The sequence below is a fragment of the Chamaea fasciata genome, unplaced genomic scaffold, assembly GCF_029207755.1.
Source record: "Chamaea fasciata isolate MVZ Bird 193981 ecotype frontalis unplaced genomic scaffold, bChaFas1.0.hap1 SCAF_28, whole genome shotgun sequence".
In the NCBI taxonomy this organism is placed as follows: domain Eukaryota; kingdom Metazoa; phylum Chordata; class Aves; order Passeriformes; family Sylviidae; genus Chamaea; species Chamaea fasciata.
In genome coordinates, this window is record NW_027094113.1 from 2,774,175 (window position 1) to 2,793,193 (window position 19,019).

At 44.5% G+C, this 19,019-nt stretch overlaps 3 protein-coding genes across 4 annotated transcripts in view; 2 read left to right on the top strand and 1 right to left on the bottom strand.

Annotated features, from left to right (window-relative positions):
• The window catches only part of LOC136302164 (scaffold attachment factor B1-like), a 19,261-nt gene extending 11,147 nt beyond the window's left edge, over positions 1-8,114 (top strand). For both annotated transcript variants that reach the window (XM_066205514.1, XM_066205515.1), the window contains 12 exons: positions 1,535-1,684; positions 1,780-1,856; positions 2,761-2,900; positions 3,188-3,279; positions 3,637-3,743; positions 4,528-4,821; positions 5,067-5,204; positions 5,712-5,754; positions 6,655-6,776; positions 7,237-7,349; positions 7,456-7,507; positions 7,751-8,114. In XM_066205514.1, the coding sequence (XP_066061611.1) occupies positions 1,535-1,684; positions 1,780-1,856; positions 2,761-2,900; positions 3,188-3,279; positions 3,637-3,743; positions 4,528-4,821; positions 5,067-5,204; positions 5,712-5,754; positions 6,655-6,776; positions 7,237-7,349; positions 7,456-7,507; positions 7,751-7,880 (1,458 nt within the window). In that variant the 3' untranslated portion in view covers positions 7,881-8,114. The remainder of the gene's footprint in view (positions 1-1,534; positions 1,685-1,779; positions 1,857-2,760; positions 2,901-3,187; positions 3,280-3,636; positions 3,744-4,527; positions 4,822-5,066; positions 5,205-5,711; positions 5,755-6,654; positions 6,777-7,236; positions 7,350-7,455; positions 7,508-7,750) is intronic.
• Positions 8,115-9,741: 1,627 nt separating this feature from the next.
• Positions 9,742-12,847, bottom strand: MICOS13 (mitochondrial contact site and cristae organizing system subunit 13). The gene is made up of 4 exons (XM_066205673.1): positions 12,759-12,847; positions 11,387-11,543; positions 10,564-10,615; positions 9,742-10,135 (listed from the first exon to the last, which is right to left on the bottom strand). The coding sequence occupies exons 1-4, from the start codon at positions 12,785-12,787 to the stop codon at positions 10,038-10,040; spliced, it is 336 nt and encodes a 111-aa protein (XP_066061770.1). The 5' UTR covers positions 12,788-12,847; the 3' UTR covers positions 9,742-10,037.
• Positions 12,848-13,172: 325 nt separating this feature from the next.
• Positions 13,173-18,994, top strand: HSD11B1L (hydroxysteroid 11-beta dehydrogenase 1 like). The gene is made up of 8 exons (XM_066205672.1): positions 13,173-13,582; positions 13,659-13,840; positions 14,476-14,606; positions 15,771-15,882; positions 16,257-16,348; positions 17,321-17,414; positions 17,752-17,917; positions 18,147-18,994. Exons 2-8 carry the CDS (start codon positions 13,756-13,758, stop codon positions 18,331-18,333), a joined length of 867 nt encoding a protein of 288 aa, XP_066061769.1. The 5' UTR covers positions 13,173-13,582; positions 13,659-13,755; the 3' UTR covers positions 18,334-18,994.
• The last annotated feature ends 25 nt before the right edge of the window (positions 18,995-19,019 follow it).

Sequence of the window (19,019 nt, forward strand, 5' to 3'; positions counted from 1 at the left end):
AAAAATCACTGAAGTACACACTGGATGACTGGGGGTTTTTTATTCTGTTGCTCAGAATATATAACAATAAATATAAAATCCCTTTTGTGGTCCTTTATTTGAAATGATCAGTAACTGTTTACACACACTTCTGTGCTGCAGTATGGTATCTTCACCTGCTAAAAATTCACAGTCCAGTGTGAATTTATTAAAGATTTCCTTAGGATTAAGTAAAAAATGCAGTAAACACTGAGACAGAATTACTGGGGAATATTTTAGGAATTGCCTGAGTAACTCAATTTTAATTTATCAGGAGTTGGCAGTTCCTTTGAAAAACACTTGTTTGGGCACTTTGGGATATGGAGAGGTGGTGTTTGCTTTGCAGGCAGGGGAGGTCCTGCAGTTGCTGTTAAGGACAGACAAAATGTCAAATCTCTTTATCAGCTGGAAAATGGAAGGAGTTCAATAAAAGGCTGATACCAGAGCCATCAGTAAGGATTTTTGTCAGACCTCTGAAGCCTATTTACAGATTACTACCAGCAGATTGCAGTAAAAGCAAATTGTATGTGCTGACAATCAGCCATTGGATGTTTTACTGATGAAAATACTCTGGAACTTAAATATGACTTTACAAATAGGTACAAATATGGATTAATTGTAGCACAGCTTGGAGTTTAAAAGTCGTGGGACTGGTAAAACCTTTTTAATGCTCCTTGCAATGCAATACTTCCATTGATTTGCTTAGAATTCCATCGGGCAACCTAAAATGTTGATCATAGAGATGTCCCACAAAATTTGAAATGTAATTAAAAACTAAACAACAGCCAACCCAGTATTTGGCTCCAGATAGATGCCATGGTACCATTTAGTAATTTAAATAAAATACTGTTATTTTCTTCAGGGTATTAGCAGAGACAGAACTTCCTGGAAGTAGATGTACTTGTACAATAAAGCAAATGCTCAGAAGTAGGTTCTTTATTCAGCTGTACTTTAAAACATCACTCCTGAAATGTGATTGATTTCTGTATTACCAAGTGAGCTGTACTGAATGTCTTAGCATACATAAACACCATTTGTGTGACTTTTTCAAGCTCTAGATTTTGGAGAAACTTCCTGTTTCTTAAAGATTGGAGATAACACTGTTGATCTGCCTCATCTGTGACATGTAAACATTTCTTGGAGAGAAAGTGGCACTTTGCAGTTAAGCATTAATGTGGAAATTTGCTTAAAATTTTGTATTGGTTTTTACTGTTTTATACTAAAGCAAAGTGATGTTGTTGATGTAAAGTTAGATGCCTTTTAAAAAAAACTTATTGTCACCCTGGGGTCTTTCTTTGGAAAAGATTTCAATCTTTAGCTTCCACCTCTTGGTGGTAACAGAACCATGGTTGCCTCCAAGCAATGCTCCTTCTGTATTTGTTAATCTCTCAAAAACAAAACTTACTTGTGTGGTAATGGCCAGGAATGAAAAAGAGCAGAAGTGGAGCTTGTAGTTCTTGCTATTTAACCTTGGGGACTTGTCGCAGGGAGAGTAATTCCTGGTTTTTTTGGAAAGGTGGTGGGGGCCAAGGTGGTGACCAATGCCCGCAGTCCTGGCGCTCGCTGCTACGGCTTTGTCACCATGTCCACGGCCGAGGAGGCCACCAAGTGCATCACCCACCTGCACAAGACAGAGCTGCATGGCAAGATCATTTCTGTGGAAAAAGTGAGTACTGGGCCTCAGAGATACCAGCTTCCCACCAGATTGTGCAAATGATCGAGGCCACATTCTCAGCTGATGATGTGCAAAATAAATTTCAGGCAAAAAATGAACCCGCTGGGAAGAAGACAAATGAAAAAAAAGAGAGTGAAGCAAAGAGAGAAACAGTCAGTGAGAGGTACTGTGTTAAAATTCTCCTACCAAAGGTGTTTTGCTTTCTTCAGTCTGTGTTGATGTCAGGAGAAACTAAAGTTACAATAAGAATTTCTGTGGCAAACATTCAAAAAGAGGAGTACCTGGATTTTTTTCAGCTTTTATTACAAGATAGACTTCAGTTGACGTTCATTGACTAAATTAAAATGTTTCTATTGCATGCTTTGAAGTAGGCATTGGAAAGTTGCATTTTCAAGCACACCTTTTAATGTAGCCATACTTGATTAGTAATGATTTTGGGGCTTACATGTCTTAAATCTGTGGGAAGAACCATGTGAGAATTTTGATCTGTGTGTCACTGTTTCTTTATTACCTTGTGTCTCATTGGAATAGGGTTTCCTCCAGGTCCCAGACAGTTAAAACAGAGTTGTCCAAGATCTGTTCCCGGATCACGTTCCTCTTGAGCACTGTGCTCTTCCTCTCTAGCATTGCTAAAAGTAGCTGAAAGAGGCACTAAGAGAGTGAATTAAACACTAAGAACTTTGCCTTCTTGAATTACTTTCTTGAGGCATAACTTCTATTAAATGCCACTTGCTGAGAAGTTTTTGCTGATCTTTCACCCAGTTGCCTGACAAAAATGGTTCATTGTCATGTTGTGTAAGAAACTTTGTGAGCATTAAGCATGTGATAGTGTGAATTTGTCTTCATGCTTCCAGTTGAGATCTTGAATCCTGGCCAAGTTTGTTGACTACTGCACAGGACAATCTGAATATCTTGTTTGATGGTGGAGGAAGTTGTGGAAGGAAATGTTTGGAAATCTAATTACAATTGTTATTATATCAGAGTTCTGCTTTGTTGCTGGCATTTCCCTTGAATTTTCTTTTCTCTTAGTCTGTGTTAGTCAAATCTGTATCAATATCTATCCACAGACCTGGTGGTCCTAAAAGAGATGAGAAAACTGACCAAAAAGATGATCCTAAAAAAACAGAAGATAAAGATGAAAAGGAAAAAAAAGATAAAGATGACCAGAAGTCTGGTTCATCCGATCAGCCTAAAACTATTAAATCAGGTAATTTGGCTGTTGTTGTTTTATACAGATATGTTGATGTAGGAATATTTAATTGTAGGTAGTTCTTTCCAGATATGTTCTAGAATTGTTTTAGATTCTTAGTTGGAAATCCAGAATGAATAAGGGGAAGGGGAGATGTTTGACATTGTGCAGTCCTTAAAAGCAGTACCTGGATTAGGTGGAGTGAAATAATTGATTTTGAAGAGAGAGTTAAATGCCGATTTTCTCATTTTAGAGAACGTAGGTCATGTAGTTTGATTGTTTCTTTCCATTTCTGATTTATTTAGGAAGTAAAGGAACAGAGAGAACAGTAGTCATGGATAAATCCAAAGGAGAACCTGTTATTAGTGTGAAAACATCCACTACATCAAAGGACAGAGTAAGTGATGCTTCTGCATGGGAAACATTTTCCTTACAAACAGATCCTGAATCTTGCCAGGCTGTGTATAATCCACAGTTGTCTTGCCAATTTGTCCAATTCAAGTTTCTATAACATGGTTTTAATTGGTAGAATACCTCTCATTTGGCCGATACAGCACTCAAATCCTGCCAAACAAATGGGGCAAGGTATTACTGTATTAATATATGGTGTCTGTAATAGTAAAAAAGAACAGCTCTTGGAAAAAAAAGCAGCGATCAAGCTTTGAGATATGAACTGTACAAATGGAAACAGAGCTCAGAGTATTGTTTGTGATGGTTGTCCTTTAATAAATTAAACTTTCTCTTTTAAATACAGAGTGTTAAGAGCCAAGACCGCAAATCAGAGAGCAGGGAGAGACAAGGGATTGTCCCCTTTGACAAAATCAAAGCACAACGAAAAATGAGGGAGGCAGAGCAGCGCCGGTAAGAGCAGCACTGACATTGTTTGGGATTTTTCCCCCAAAATAGATATAATTTTCATTTTTAATGAAATAAGAGGAGAAGGCCTTCAATTTTTTTTCCCCACTTGTAACTTCGTTATATTTTTATCGTATCTGTTGAACCTAATTTAGATATTTAATGATTTTTGGTGGGGCTTTTTCTTTGTTTTCATATGTTTAAAAGGTTTCATAATGTCAAAAGGTGATAATTGCTGTCCTTCTAATTCCTTGCTAGAACTGTGATCTGAATTCCATGTTCTCCACACATTACAAAGCTTCTATTTCTCACCTAAAAGTAGTCAGAATGGGCAGGAGGAAAATGCTTTTGTTATTTTTATTCAAGAGGAAAAAGTTTCTCCCTCGTAGTTAAATTCCTGAGCTTTAGTGGAGCCATTATCCACCATATCATCCTGCCTTTCTTCACAGAAATAAAATACTCTTCACAGATACTTTATTTCAATATAAGCAATGAACTGTGGACATTTGGATTCAGATTCTCGTGACCTATAGAAGTATTTGTGGGCATTTGGATACACATTCTCCTGACCATACTGAAGTATTTGTCCCCTGGGATGGGTTTTGTGGCACTCACTTGATCAGTCTCTAAATAAATTTGCGTGTATGCTGAGTGTCCTCCCTCCACACGTGTCATTTCAAGGGGATGATGCAAGTTTGCAACCACTGTGATTTTAATTTTTAACGCTTTTTTTAAACTTCCTTTCTTTGTTGAAGCATCCCGAGTGTAACTCGTGTCTCTGTTCAAACAGCACCCGCGAGCGCCGGGAGCGGCAGCAGCACCTCCAGACCATCCGCGAGCGGGAGGAGAGGGAGAGGCTCGAGATTGCTCGGGAGAGGCTGGAAATTGAAAGGCAGCGCCTGGAACGGGAACGGATGGAGAGGGAGAGGCTGGAAAGGGAACGGATGCACATCGAGCATGAGAGGAGGAGGGAGCAGGACAGGATCCAGCGGGAGAGGGAGGAGCTGCGGCGCCAGCACGAGCAGCTGCGCTACGAGCAGGAGCGGCGCTCTGCCATGAGGAGACCCTATGACATAGATGGCAGGTAAAGCCACCAGATCCTGATGATGCCAGTGGGAAATGTCACTGCCAGGTCCTGTCTCGTCTGCCTGGACTGGAAAAAGCCATACACACGCTCTCAGCAGTTGTTGGTTGCATTGAGATGGTCGTGTATAATAGCCCAGGTTTTTCAACGCCCTTTTGAACTGAATTGCCCTTCTGTTGGTTTGGAAGGAGGAACAGTATCAAAAGGCATTATCTGGGCTGAAATGAGTCTGTTGATTCTTTCAGGAGGGATGATCCGTACTGGCCAGAGGCAAAGCGAATGGCCATGAATGACAGGTACCACTCAGACTTCAGTCGCCAGGATCGCTTCCATGACTTCGATCACAGGGATCGTGGGCGTTACCAGGAGCATTCAATAGACAGGTTGGTGTCTTTCCTCCACTGCTGCCTGAAAACAAAACACAAAAATATGGACTTCATGTCACATTTCACTGCCTTTACTGTGTGCTTAGTTTGTATTTTATTTTTCAAGTGGTTGTTTTATTTTTACTTAGTGGCTGTGGGCTTCCTCTTCCAAAACCATGACAAGATTTGTACTGTGCCATGAATTAAAACTTCAGGCAGGCTTATTCAAAGTGTCTTGCAATGCTGTTTCACATATTCATAGGATTCTGAAAAAATTTCTAAATAATATTGCAGGCACCTAGAATTTTAACAAGAATATTTTGGTTTATACGTTAGGACTAACTGGGTTTCCCCAGGATACAAAATGTGTCACATTTTCCATATGTTCCAGCTGTTTATGCCTTTTGTGGATAATATGGTACAATGTGGAAGCAGGATTTTTCATCTGTGTTGTTAAATAAATAGATTTTTATAGACTGCTGTGTGTTTTACTGTCACAGTCTGATTCTAATTGTCTGTTTCTAGGAGAGATGGATCCAGGACAATAATGGGAGATCGGGATGGACAAGTGAGTTGCTTTATGGAGCTACAGAAATATCTTTACATCTTATAACCTGGTTTTCTATAGTGTAGGTGTCAGATTATATTTCAGTAGTTGAGAATTACATTATATCTACCAAAATATGTTGGAATAGTCACATTGTCTTGTTTACTTCAATAAGATGAAATTCAGTTCAGAGACTTGTTTGTTATAAAAGTTAGATATAGTTATTCTGATAGAAATCAAAGCAAGTGAGTTGTGTCAAAATACAGGATTCTAAAAGACTGCATAGAAGAGGCAAAGATACAAAGTACAGATCCATTCTATGAGGTTACATGGCAATAGCAGCTGAACCCTAGAGGTGTTTGTGTTTGAGGGCTGGGGGAAAGACCTTCGGGGCTTCTTCAAGCAGTGCCAGATTGAATGAATTTTAGGGAGTCATAGAATCCTCAGTGACCTTTACTGTGAGATTTGGAGGGACCTGGATAAGCTGGAGAGTTAGGCTGAGGGGAATATCCTGAAGGTCAAGAGCAGGAAAGGCAAAGTCCTGGGCTGACCTTACCAATGTGCATTAATAACTCATGGGAGGGAGGGTGTGGATAAAGTGTAGCCAAGTGCCACTCGGTGACAAAAGAGTCAGTGAGCACGCACTGAAACACAATCCCATCTGAGGAGGATCCAAATCCCCTTTAACTGGGAGCACTGGAACAGGCTACATGGAGAGCCTGTGAAGTCTCCAGCTGAGAAGATCCTCAAAACCCTCTGGGAGGCTCTGCTGGGAAAGCCTGGACCTGGCTGACCCTGAGTTAGATGTCAGGAGGTCCCTTCCCTCCCAGATGACTGTGAGATGGAGTAATTACAGCTGAGCAGCTTGAGGCAGTGCCAGGTGTGTGCTGTGCAGCCCTGTGAGAGCTCTGTGCCTTCCAGCACTACCCAGACGAGCGCCACGGAGGCCCCGACCGGCACTCGCGGGACTCGCGGGAGAGCTGGGGCAGCTACGGCTCCGACAGGAGGATGAGTGAGAGCAGAGGGATCCCCCCACAGTCACGGTTGGTACTGAAAACACCTCTTCTTGTGCACCTGAGGAGCGTTTCCATATGTCAGAGCTTTTGGAAGATGTTTTTTCCAGCTTTCACCAAAGGCGTGTTGGATGGACTGCAGATGATTTGATGGTGCCTTGTGCATCAAAAAATGCACTTAGCAGATTTTTTTAATAACTTCACGTCTTAAAGTCATAATACTTTCCATTCATTTTAACTAACATTACTACCAAAGCTTGCTATTTTCAGGATAGTGGTTCCCCCCCCAATATCTTATTTATTTGTCATCTTAGTTGGTTTGAGCAGAATGATTCTTCTGAGATTTTACTTAACAGATAGCAGTATAAACACAAGAATCACATGAGCCTTGGTAAAGCATTTGAGTAAGTTTGTGACTTAGATTCAAATATGAAAACTGTTTCACGTGCCCTGGCTCGTGTGAGAAGATAGGAATTTCCTGTCTTTACAGGGATGGACGTGAGTGGGGAGATCACAGTCGAAAGTTTGAAGGGCACCAAGATCGTTCCTGGCAGAGCAGCGTGGACGGAGGGATGATGGGACGGGATCATGAGAGGTGGCAAGGTGTGGTTCTTGCACAGCTCCTCAGCTGTGCTGTATAAAATGCAGACATTATCCTTGAAATAAAACTCTTGCTGTGGATATGATGGAAGCATTTGAACTTTTTTAGGTGGCGGTAGAGGCAGACCTGGCCATGTGATGCATCGTGGAGGCATGTCAGGGTAAGAACTTAAAAAAGAGCAGTGTTGGTTTTCCTGTTAAGGGACATTTCTTCTATTTAAATTGGCCAAAGAAACATGGGAGTTATCAGTTATCTGTTACTTCAATATCAAGGAATAATAAAATATCCCCATGGTTTCTTTGTAGTGCATTATATGGAAGAGCGAAAACAAAAACAACACCCATTGTAGCAATCTGACTATACCAGCATGAGAGAATATTAAAATGTCTGAATCCCTTTGCAGGCGTGGCAGTTTCATGCAGGGCGGCAATCAGAGTCAGATCATGCACGGAGGAGGAATGCAAGGAGAAGGCTTTGCTGGCCAGGAAAGGGCAAACAGACCGAACGATCCTCGTTTCAACCGTCGCTACTGATTGTGTTTGGTTTTTAATGCAAGGTGGCAGGTGAAACAAATCTGTTACCCAGGGTTACCATTAATTGTAACTTATGGGCTACTGTAAGTGTAATTTTTTTTAAGCTGCTGCCATATTATGTCACTCAATCCAATGTGAACTCATTTGTTTTGTAAGGTGTTGTTCATATGCCATTTAAAAATGTTTGTTAATGAAGCATTCCATTTTCCATAAATAAACGCCCGTTTCCAGTTACTTGTTTTGTTTCAGCAGTCCCTATCAAACAGATTTCTTCAGCTTTGTGTTGAACCATAACTTTGTTTCAAAGATCAAGTGTCAAAATGCCTTACAGGTGTCCCTTTGCACTCCCAGAAATAGTGAAATACTGTGTTTTACCTCAGAGCTGTCAGTTACCAACCCATGTAACCATGGCCTATGTACCAGCATGAGGGAATGTTAGTGGATCACAGCTGTCGAAGTTTTACATTCTGTGATAGCAGCACAGCTTCTGTAAGAGCACAGAGGTGCTTGTCAGGATCACTTTATTTAGCTTCTGATAGATCAGAGTAGTCCAAAACTCCACCAGTCTTACAGCCCAGTAATTCTAGCAGTCCATAATTTCCTTAGAAGCAGCCACTAGCTGTGCTTTGGCATAATTTTGTGTTGAGGAACTGGCATGATCAAGATTGGTGCAAATGGTCTGTTGCTTTGTCATATCAAAGTTAAAATTTGTCTTTGTGCAGACATCTCTGAAGCAACATGACCTCAGCCTTACCCTAAAATGGCTTTTATGATGCCAAGGGGGAAAAAAATCCTATTCCTTTCATTTGTAGGGGGTTTTTTATGAGTTGCCTGAAGATATTTTTTTATTCATCAATGGAGAAAGCAGATTACAATGATGAAGCTTTGGAGAGCAATCATCAAAGGGCAAAGAAGTGGTACAGAAGATCCTTAAAAGCATGGAGAACTCAAGTTCTGAGCATACCAGAGGTGCAGGATTCTGTTTGTACATTCTGTGCTTTGCTCAAAGTGGTTACATTTGGTTTGGAGCAAAAGCCAGAGAGGAAGACTCTCCAGATGAATGTCAGAATTTCCATTAGTGGGATGTTTCACCTGGTAGAAGGGGGAGTAGACTTTTGACCCAAGTTATGCTGCTTCAAGAGCAGTGGACATGGGAGAGGTGATGAAATGGGGCATTAATAGAGGTTTTCTGGTTTCTGGGTGCAGTGAAGCATCTGGCACCTGCAGGACACAACTCCAAGGTTTACTGAGCTTGAAGCTTCCATCTGGACCATCAAGTTTAAGAGCTGCTGATGGAGCCATCCTTCAGGAATTAACTTAAGCACTTTCTAAAGCCATTTGCATCTTAGCCAAATCCTCTGAAATCTCTGGGCAGTTGGCTTCATTGTGTATCTCTTTGTTAAAAAAAGAAACAAAACAGCAAATCCTTCTTCACCCTGGTGTTTTAAATTTGCTTCCTGACTTGGGGAAGGACTCATCCTGCCCTCCCCTGCTGCTGTTCCCTGTTCTGCAGCTCATTCTGTGTTTTGGCTCATTCTGTAATCGTAACAATCCTCTCAAAAAGGGTTAAAAACACAGAATCAGTTTATAACTTTATTTTACAATAACGGTGCCCTCCAGGCCACTGGTGCTCCTTACATTTGCCTGGGCTGTGACTGAAAAGTGACCTCATAAAAGTTCTCATCCATGTTAAAATGAAAATAATGCAGAGTCTGCCAACTGGGGCATAGTGCAAGCTAACAAAAAGTTTCATGCAGATAAACTTTGCTCAGTTACTCTCCCCTGTGCTTGTGTAATCATCCCAGGCCATCTTTTTCAGCATCTTTTACTGTTACCTTGGATTTTTAATTTTTTTTTGAACTCTTGTTGGCTTGGTTTGAATTAGATGGGATTCACCTTCAAGACTAATTCAGCTTCAGAATAATCTATTTATTTTCCAAGCTTTAGAACAAGCTGTTCCTCAGCACATGGCCATCACTTCATCACAACTGATCTGTGATTCCTGGAGCCTTGGATCAGTGCTAAGACAAAGCAATTATTCCACTCTGCAGGCTAAAACCAACCCAAATACAAATGGATGTTCCAAAGTCTTTTATTGTAGCTCTTACATGGCCGAGCTGTGGACTGAGGGGTGGACTGAGAGAATCCTGAACGTGTTCATTTCACAAGATCTTTCACATATTTCCAGCCTTCCGCTGTGTATTCACAGGCCCTGGTGGGAGCTACGGACAGGGCAGACATGACTTTGTGCACTCCTGCAAGGAAAGCAGAGAAGGATTAGCCCAAGATCACCATCATTCAAGCCAAACTTCCCCATTTCCAACACCACCACTGTAGATCTCTTTATGCCCTGAGCTTTTGTGACACAGAAATTCCAATTTCAGGGCCTGAAGTTAAGACTGAGCTCAGTTCTTTGTTTAAGTCTTGTTTCATTTCTGGTCTTGCCACAGACTCCATGGGTGATGCTGGACATGTCACAGTTATTTGTGGATTGTGTTTCCCCACAATTACATGAAGACTCTTTGCTGCACCATAAAAACTACATATTACTGGGTATTTATAACATGCTTTTTGGCCTTCAAACAAAAATGTCTAAAATTCTAATAACAATAGGAATGAATGTTGATCCCTTCTGAAAAGCCAAAGACTGAGTTCAGACTCAGTTAGTGAGCAGTTATTTTACCTTTATTCCAGGAATTAGAGATGGAAAAGTCAATTTTTGGAGGGGTTGGGAGCTAGAAAGAAAGAGAGAGACAAAATATCAGCACTCAAGGGGTTTCACTTGGAATTCACATCACCCTGGCAAAGCCTCTTGACCTCAGATCTCAAAAATACTTAGGTGCCTATTCTTTGTAACCCTCAAAAGAGACCAGACATGATGCTTCAAAGCTGGGCTTTGCTCTTTCCTGCAATACAAAGTAGGTGCAAAAGGTAGAACATATTATTTAGGTGCTGCTGAAAAAACAGTCTCCATGGCTGACTCTGTTAGAGTTGTCTAGTAGGAAAAATGCTTCTCAAACTTCAGGCAAAGTTTGAAAAGCAAATCCTCTTATTTTCTGAGGATTTTAAAAACTAAGAACTACTCATAGAGGATGGGCCTCTTCAAGCAGTTTAAATTCAACTTGATGAACTGTTACCAATGTAAGAAATTGGGAGGATAATATTTTCATTGTTTTTCTTAAAAACATGTAGGATCCTTCAGAAGAAGCTTAGAAATACCACTACAAAGTGAAATACCTCCCAGAGCATGTTTGCAATCCCCTCCTTGAGCCTGCATAGGCTGGTTACCTCTCTCCTTTGAAACCTGTGAGCAATGTCTCTGCCCCAAATTTAGAATTTTATTCACCTTCCATTTCAATCCTCTTCAAAATATTTGCCACGTGAAATCCAGTTTCAACAGTACAACTCCTGCCAGCCTCACCAGAATCAGAGTATCACCCCCATATTTTCTCTTCCTCATCCAAAGGAGGTGTCTGTGTTGCAGGGATCCCCTGAGCAGCCCTTACCTCCCAGCCCAGGTAATTTGTCCACTCCTGGATAGCTGGAGGCAGCGTTTCTTGAGCTTTTTTGAGTGCTTCAGCACCTTCTGTGCCACTGCCCAGCAGCCCCTGGTCATATGCAACATACACCGCAGCTCCAGCCAGGCCTCCTTTGATCAAAAACCTGAAAGAATTGAAAGCAGAACAGTTCAGTTCGTGTTCTGACCATCAGTGCATCTCTCTCAGTGGTTGTGACTGTCAAAGAGGGTATCAATAAAGAAATCTCATGTCCTACTGCAGGCAAAAATCGGCAGAAAAATACCTACCTATGTTCCTTGCCTTCCTAGGACAACTATTCCCTGTCAGCCCCTTGAAACTACACCGAATTCACATTTTATCAGTGATGGTTTTCAATATAAAAATGAGAAAATGTCAAGTTCCTCAAGAGCACGTGCCACTTTTTAAAACCTGAGAATCACTGGCATATTCCTCTGCCAAAAGCAACTAAAGGATTTTGCAGTGGGCAAGCCATCCATGTTAATGACGTGGTTCTTCCTGATAAATGTGACATTTATCTAATAAATCTGACAGACACCAATATCTTGGTAAGCTTATTACAGTCCAGTGGACACCTGGCCACAGTGTTTCCATTGCCAAGGCTTTTAAAGCTTCCCTGCATGACGTGCAGTCACCAGTTTTACAGCTGTGACGGCAAACTACAAAAGGGAAGACGAGAAGAGAATATTTGGCCTTTACTGGCATTTCCATCATGAATAAGAGATCTGAGGTGACTGACTTTCCCAGACACGCAGGGCAGAGAGATGTTTTCCCTTTAAAAAACCCTTTCCCTTTAAAAATGGCAAAAGCTGTTGTACAAGGAGACAACCCAAAACTTGGCAGACAGCGGTACTGCAGTAGTAGGACATAGGGCAGATACAAGAGAGCTGACAAGAGAGAGAAGGATTTTTTTAAAGTCGTGTATTCATACGCATTTCGGGGAAAAGGGATTTATTTCTCTACTAAAATGCACCGTTCGCCCCCAAGGATACCCTTCTGCACTCCCTCCCTGTGGGTGTACGTTCAGCTCCGAGCGCCGCGCTATTCCCGGGCTTCTGTGCCGTGTCCGTGCTCGGCCCCAGGCAGGGCAGAGCCCAGCCCGGCGTGTGCGGGCACAGCCGGGGAGCTGCCGGGGGCGGGCGAGGCCAAGGGCGCGGAGCGAGGCGAGCGGAGCCGAGGGATACGGCCGGCCGCGGGCCTGGGGACGGGCCGGGGAGCACTGAGGAGCGGCGGGCGGCGTGAGGCGCGGGCCGGGCGGGGAGTACGGGGGGGAAACGCCGTGCGGAGGGTGCGGGAGGGCGGGGGCCGGGCGGGCCGGGCGGGCAGGGCCCGCGGGACTCACTTGGCGGCGGGGAGCAGCCGGGCGGCCATGGCGGCGGCGGGGCCGGGACCGTCACGTGCCCGCGCGGCCCCGCCCGCGCCGCCGCCGTGAGGGGCGTGAGGAGCTGCGGGGCGTGAGGGGATCGGGCAGGGCTGAGGGGCGTGAGGGGATCGGGCAGGGCTGAGGGGCGTGAGGGGATCGGGCAGGGCTGAGGGGCGTGAGGGGATCGGGCAGGGCTGAGGGGAGTGAGGGGATCGGGCAGGGCTGAGGGGCGTGAGGGGATCGGGCAGGGCTGAGGGGAGTGAGGGGATCGGGCAGGGCTGAGGGGCGTGAGGGGATCGGGCAGGGCTGAGGGGCGTGAGGGGATCGGGCAGGGCTGAGGGGCGTGAGGGGATCGGGCAGGGCTGAGGGGAGTGAGGAGCTGAGGGGATCGGGCAGGGCTGGGGGCGGGAGGGGCTGAGAGGCGTGAGGGGCCGGGCACGGCCGGGCAGGGCTGGGGGCGTGAGGTGCGAGGGGCCGGGCGCGGCTCCTGCGCCTTTGTGGCGCCGTCCCCGCCGCCTGTTTTGTCGCGCGGTGTCGCAGCGTGGTGGCGGAGCAGCTCATCCATCCTGCTGCTGATCTTACCCAGACAAGGCTCCATCCTGCGCGCTCTGCCGCCGCCTCCCTCCCGAGATCCGGCTGCCTTGGGGTCACTGCTGCCAACTGTCATCAGTCTTTAATGAATTAAGAGTTCTCTAAGAATAGACACGAGGGGGGTGTTTTCTCCTCTAGGCTCGCGGTGTGTGGAGGCTGGCTGGCTCTTTGTGGGAATTCCCGGGGAAAGATCGTCTTTACTCTTGAGCAAGGTGGCTGTGGCTCCCAGGACAGAGACCCCTCAGCTGGGCTCTCGGTTCTACAAAAGCCTGAACGTGCCTTTCGCAGGTTGGCTCCAGGCATCAGGGGAAGGAGAACACTGTATTATTTTGGCTGAAGTGCTCAGCTTCAAGACTTCACTTTGTTCCTCACAACTTGGAGGGATATGAATCCAATTGGAAAAGTGCTTTGTGCTACAGGGGTTGTAGCTGGGCTCATAGCTTTCTTCTGGACAGACGACTTTAACCCAGGTAGGCTCGCCAGGGGACGATTTCAATAGAAGTCACACAAGGGAAGAGGTTGAATTTCCTTCCTTTGACTGATGGTCTCATTCCTGCCCGTAGTCTTGCTAGGGTTGGTGCCCCCAAAGCAAGGTTTCATTCCCAGAAACAGAGAAACTTGAAACAAAGAGAAAGAAGAAATGGTCTAAGAGCAGGGATCCTGTTCTCTCTATGGAGAAAAAATGGCACTTTGGTGCTGCCCTGCTCTTTTTGTGTTTTGGTTGTAAATTCCTTGGTGTCAAGAACCATCTCTGTGGGTGTGCAGTGCCTGGCACGAGAGGGCTGATGGCAAAGAGTAAATGATATGCAGAAGGCACATAGCCTGGTTTCTGGTTTATGTTGTACAGCTTCTTAGAAGGTGAAAAACAACTTGGTTCTTGAAAGATTTTGGTCTAGCAACCCAGGCAAAGACCCTGTGACACAGCAGGCTGGCATCATGTCATTGCAGCATCAGTCCCACCTCTTCTAGTTTTGGAGAAGCACCAAGAATTTTGAGCACTTAGGTGCATCTTTCTTCTTTAAAGCTCTGCCAGTAGTAAAGGGCAGCTCATCTGCTGCTTTCTTCACTTACTTCTGTATCTTTTATTCTCTTTCCCATAAAAAAGAGAGCCTGTCTGGTGCCCGTGTTCTTGTGACTGGAGCCAGTGCTGGGATTGGAGAGCAGATAGCTTATCACTATGCCAGATTTGGGGCTGATATTGTGTTGACTGCCAGAAGGGAAGCTGTGCTGCACAAGGTAAGAACCTCATCCTTGTATTGGGGAAGACATGAGAGATTCAGGCTTTTACCAAACCAACAAAAAATACCAGTTGTCAGCGTGATAAATTTTCCTTTGGAACTGTTGAGCATAAACCCAGAAGACAAGTTGGCTTGTACAAGAAGATGCAGTGCCTGAGCTTTTAACTGCCTGAACATTTATTTTTATGAGGGGATGGTGTGAAGCTGCATCAGGGAAAGTTCAGGTTGGACATAAGGAAAATGTTCTCCACTGAGAGGGTGATCAGTCACTGGAGAGGGAGGAGTGATCGTGGCACCAAGCCTGTCAGAGTTCAAGGAACATCTGGGCCACATCCTTAATGATGTGGTTTGGTTTGAGGGAGTCCTGTGAGGGCAGGGATTTGCATTTGATGATCCTTATGGGTCCTCTTCAATTTGAGATACTCCATGAACTACTGTGAAGTCCATGAATTCCTGTGCAATATTGTGCAGCTTTTCAGAGTCCAAATTGTTCTGTTTGTAGCTGTTTCATTAAAAACTCAAGATTTTTTGTAGGTTAAATGCTTTTTTACCAACTCAGACAGATGAGACTTCTTCATCTGTACTTTTTGAAACGGGACAGTATTTGGAAAGGGTAACTCTTTAATTGTGGGGATATGTGACTTACAAGGAAAGTTCTTCACTCTGAAATGGTGCAAAAGGTGAGTTGGGAACAGTGAGCATAATAATAGTTCCTAATGACTGGAAGGCATTATTTCAGCAAATAGCTAGAACTGCATATCATTGCCAGGCACATTCACACACTCAACATAGCAAAGGAATTATGAAAGATCATTTCTTTTCCAGTTATTATAGAAAAAAAGAGAAGAACCTAATGTAAAACATAACCCTTGTTCCAGAAGATTCCTCCTGAAGAAGATTGGGTTTTTCCCAGTGAGTCTTGATCCTGTCCCAAAGCAGATCATTTAAGCAGACAGTTAAATAGAAGTAACTCTTTGCAGGATGCAGATTCAAAGTCTGGATACAGAATGAGCTCTCTATGGCCCAAACAGTGGTAGATTTTAAATTAAAGTGTGTCTCTGTCCAGAACTGACTCTCACTGACTGTAATATGTACTTTATGGTGCCTTTTCCCCTATTCTTTTTCCAAATGGTTTAATCTTTGGGATATGTTCTTTTTCAAGGTGATGGAGAAATGCCTGACACTCGGAGCAAAGAAAGCATTTTATTTCCCTGCAGATATGTCTTCCCCTTCAGAGCCTGAAAAGGTGGTTCAGTTTGCTGTCCAAAAGCTGGGTAAGCATCCTGGGCATCTCTTTGGCTTTCAGGTGTGTGCCCAGTTCTCATTCTAGCAGGAGCTTCCTGCTTCAGTTCCCTGAACTGAGAAAGGTGTGAAGGACATAGATGTACCACCAGAACTAAGTTCTGAGCCTGAATCATGCTGAAATATCATTTCAGGGAGTCGTCGTCAAAGTCAAACAGTCTCCCTTTCAGTTCTACTTCTGAGGAGCAGTCAAAGCTGCTCCCAGATGGGCATGTTTAATCTGTCTTCATGGTAGAGCACTTCCCAGCCTTCTGAGGGAGTGGTTGAGCCCTCCTGGCATTTCTGAGCTCCCTGGTGGAAGGTCAGGGGATGGGGTTTTGTCTGACTGTTTTTTCTGCTCTCCAAGGGGGCCTGGATTACCTCGTGTTGAACCACATCGGCACCAACCGTTTCCAGGAGTGGAACGGAGATGTGGAATACACCCGCTGGCTCATGCAGGTGAGAATTCCCAGCTCACCTGGAACTGGCTGAGCCTGGCATCTCCCAGGACAGCTTTGGGAAGCTCCAAGGCAAATCCAAGTCTGTGGCAACAGTTGAGAACAATCCTTTTACTTCATTCCTGTTTGAAGTCAAGTATGTTGTACATTTGTGAAGAGAAATGTTTGGGAAGAACTTCTGACTTCTCTCCTTCCTTCTGTCCTTTTTACCTCCCTCTAGCCCAGGAGTTTAGGATTGATGGGCAGTTTCAGGCAGTTGTGTTTAGTTCAGGAAGGTCTCTAAGTGAGCAGCCAGCACTTCCTACTGGTCTATGGCATGTGCACGATTGCAGAACACAAAGTCGGTTGAAATGGTGTCTGCCATTTGAGTCTCTGTTCACAGATTTAGAGTTTTCCTGTAGAATCACCCTGGTGCCAGGTTTTGGGGCCATGGAAATGAAGAGCTGTTTTCTTCATTCAGGTGGGTCATACTAGTTTCTATTTCATTTTGGAAGGAGGCTTTTTTTGCTGGAGAGTGGGAACATAGGAACATAGGTAAGAAATTCTTATAATTTAAGAGAGCAGTCAAGCTCTGAAGAGATGCTGAATTTTGTGCCTCATTGTAGTCTGAGCTGAGTCAAGAGAAACTTAAAAGGGGAGGAAGCTGAGACTCAGGTGTCTTTGGTAGGGATTGCAGAGTAAAGAATAGCATAAAGAAAAAGCAGGGACAACTAATTCCCTCTTGTCAGGAAATCTGTATGTTAAAGCCCAGGAATAACCTTTGCTCTGAGTCTTCTTCACTGCTTTTTCTGGAGTCTGAAAAGACTCATGGATGCAATGTTTGTCCCCATCTTTAGAGACGATTTTTCTCACTTAATGTTTGAAAAGGCAATTCCAAACCATGCTCCTTCCCATTTCTGACTACTCTATTGACTTTCTTGGCTCATGCTTTCAAACCCTCTTGCAAGAACCATGGCTACATTTGTCATTCCAGGTGAATTTTTTGAGTTATGTGGCTCTTGCAACAGCAGCTCTTCCCACCCTGGAGAAGAACGGAGGTGCTCTGGTGGTTGTTTCTTCTCTCACAGGTTGGTGGCTTTACCTGGAATAAGTGCTGGTCTCATGGAAACAGTGATTCCCAATACTGTTCATATTTCTTTGTTCAACTCCTAAACAGATTTTCAAATTGTGCTTTTCACACTATATAATAATATAATAATAATATAATCATATGCATTATAATAATATAATAATATGCATTATTATAATATAATCTAATATGCTTATATAAAGGGAGACTCACCTGAACAGAACATGAGTTGTTACAGTATGACAAAGCCTGCATCTTTTCCCAGATTCCCTGTACACGGATCCTCCTTACACCCAGTTTCCTGGTGTTTTCCATTTTCTCTTTTCCCTTTCCAGGGAAAATGCCCACTCCCTTCACCACTTCTTACTCTGCCACCAAGTTTGCACTGGATGGCTTCTTCGGCTCACTGCGCCATGAGCTCATCATGCAGAAGAGAAATGTGTCTGTCACACTGTGCATCCTGGGCCTGATTGATACTGCTTCAGCACTGGAGTACACCAGGTATGTATTTGTCTGCAGGAACACATCTTTTCTTGAAAGCATGCAAAAAAACTGCACAGCAGCTCCGTTTAGGAGGGTGTGTGCAACTGTTTGGGGCGAGTGCACCTGCCTGGGTTGTTCATCACGGAACAGGAGCAGGCAGAGAGAGCCCTGTGGGGTCAGTGTGCCCAGCTCAACCCCCAGCAGGGCCTGCCTGGCTTTGAGTGACGCTGTGCCCGTTCCCTTGCAGGGGCAAAGTGCACCTCAGTGCCTCCCCCGCCCCCGAGGCCGCGCTCGCCATCGTCCGGGGCGGAGCCGCTCGGGCCAACGAGGTTTTCTACCCGCGGTGGCTGCAGCAGCTCTGCTGCCTCTGGGCTCTGTTCCCCAGCAGCTCGAACCAGGTGCTACGGACTTTCTATAACTACAGCAGCCCCTAAGGGATGCCCAGCCTCATCCTAGATCCCTTCCAGTCACATTCCTGCCATCCCACTCGACCGCTGGTGGCAAGCAGGAGCAGGGCAGCAGTGGTGGCAAAGTCCCCTTTTCCTGACGTGGCTCGTGGTCCCTCATCCTGCTTCAGCCAAGGTTCTGCTGCTGCCCGTCAGTCAGAGGTCTTTCCACTGTTCACCCTGCCTTAGCTCTCCTCCCACCTCCCCTCCTCCTTCAGCCTCACCTGTCTGCTCTGACTGCATCCAGCCTTTTCTCAGCCCCGGCTTTAACCCCTGTCTGTCTGCACAGGATGTCCTGGAACGTCTGTAATTCCTGGGACATCCTCCTCAACTACGTCATTTTGGATTCCATGAACCCTCTTGCTTCCTCTGAGTAGAATTTTAATCTCTATTTTAATTAAACAAGTTTTTAATGCGTTGGTATTATGTGTTGATGCTTCCTCTGTGAAGAAATATTGGTCCCCTGGATTCCGTGGGCCAGGGCCTGTTTGCTGACCCCATGTGACCTGGTAAATTAGCCCAGGGCTTTGGCAATGTCTTCAAGTGTGAGCATTACCTAAAAGCAGATGCAACTAACAACATCAAGTAGAGCCCCAGTTACTTAGCAAGTAAAACTTTTATTAAATAAATTTAGGATTTTTTTTTTTGACCAGAGTGAGGAATTTGACATTGAC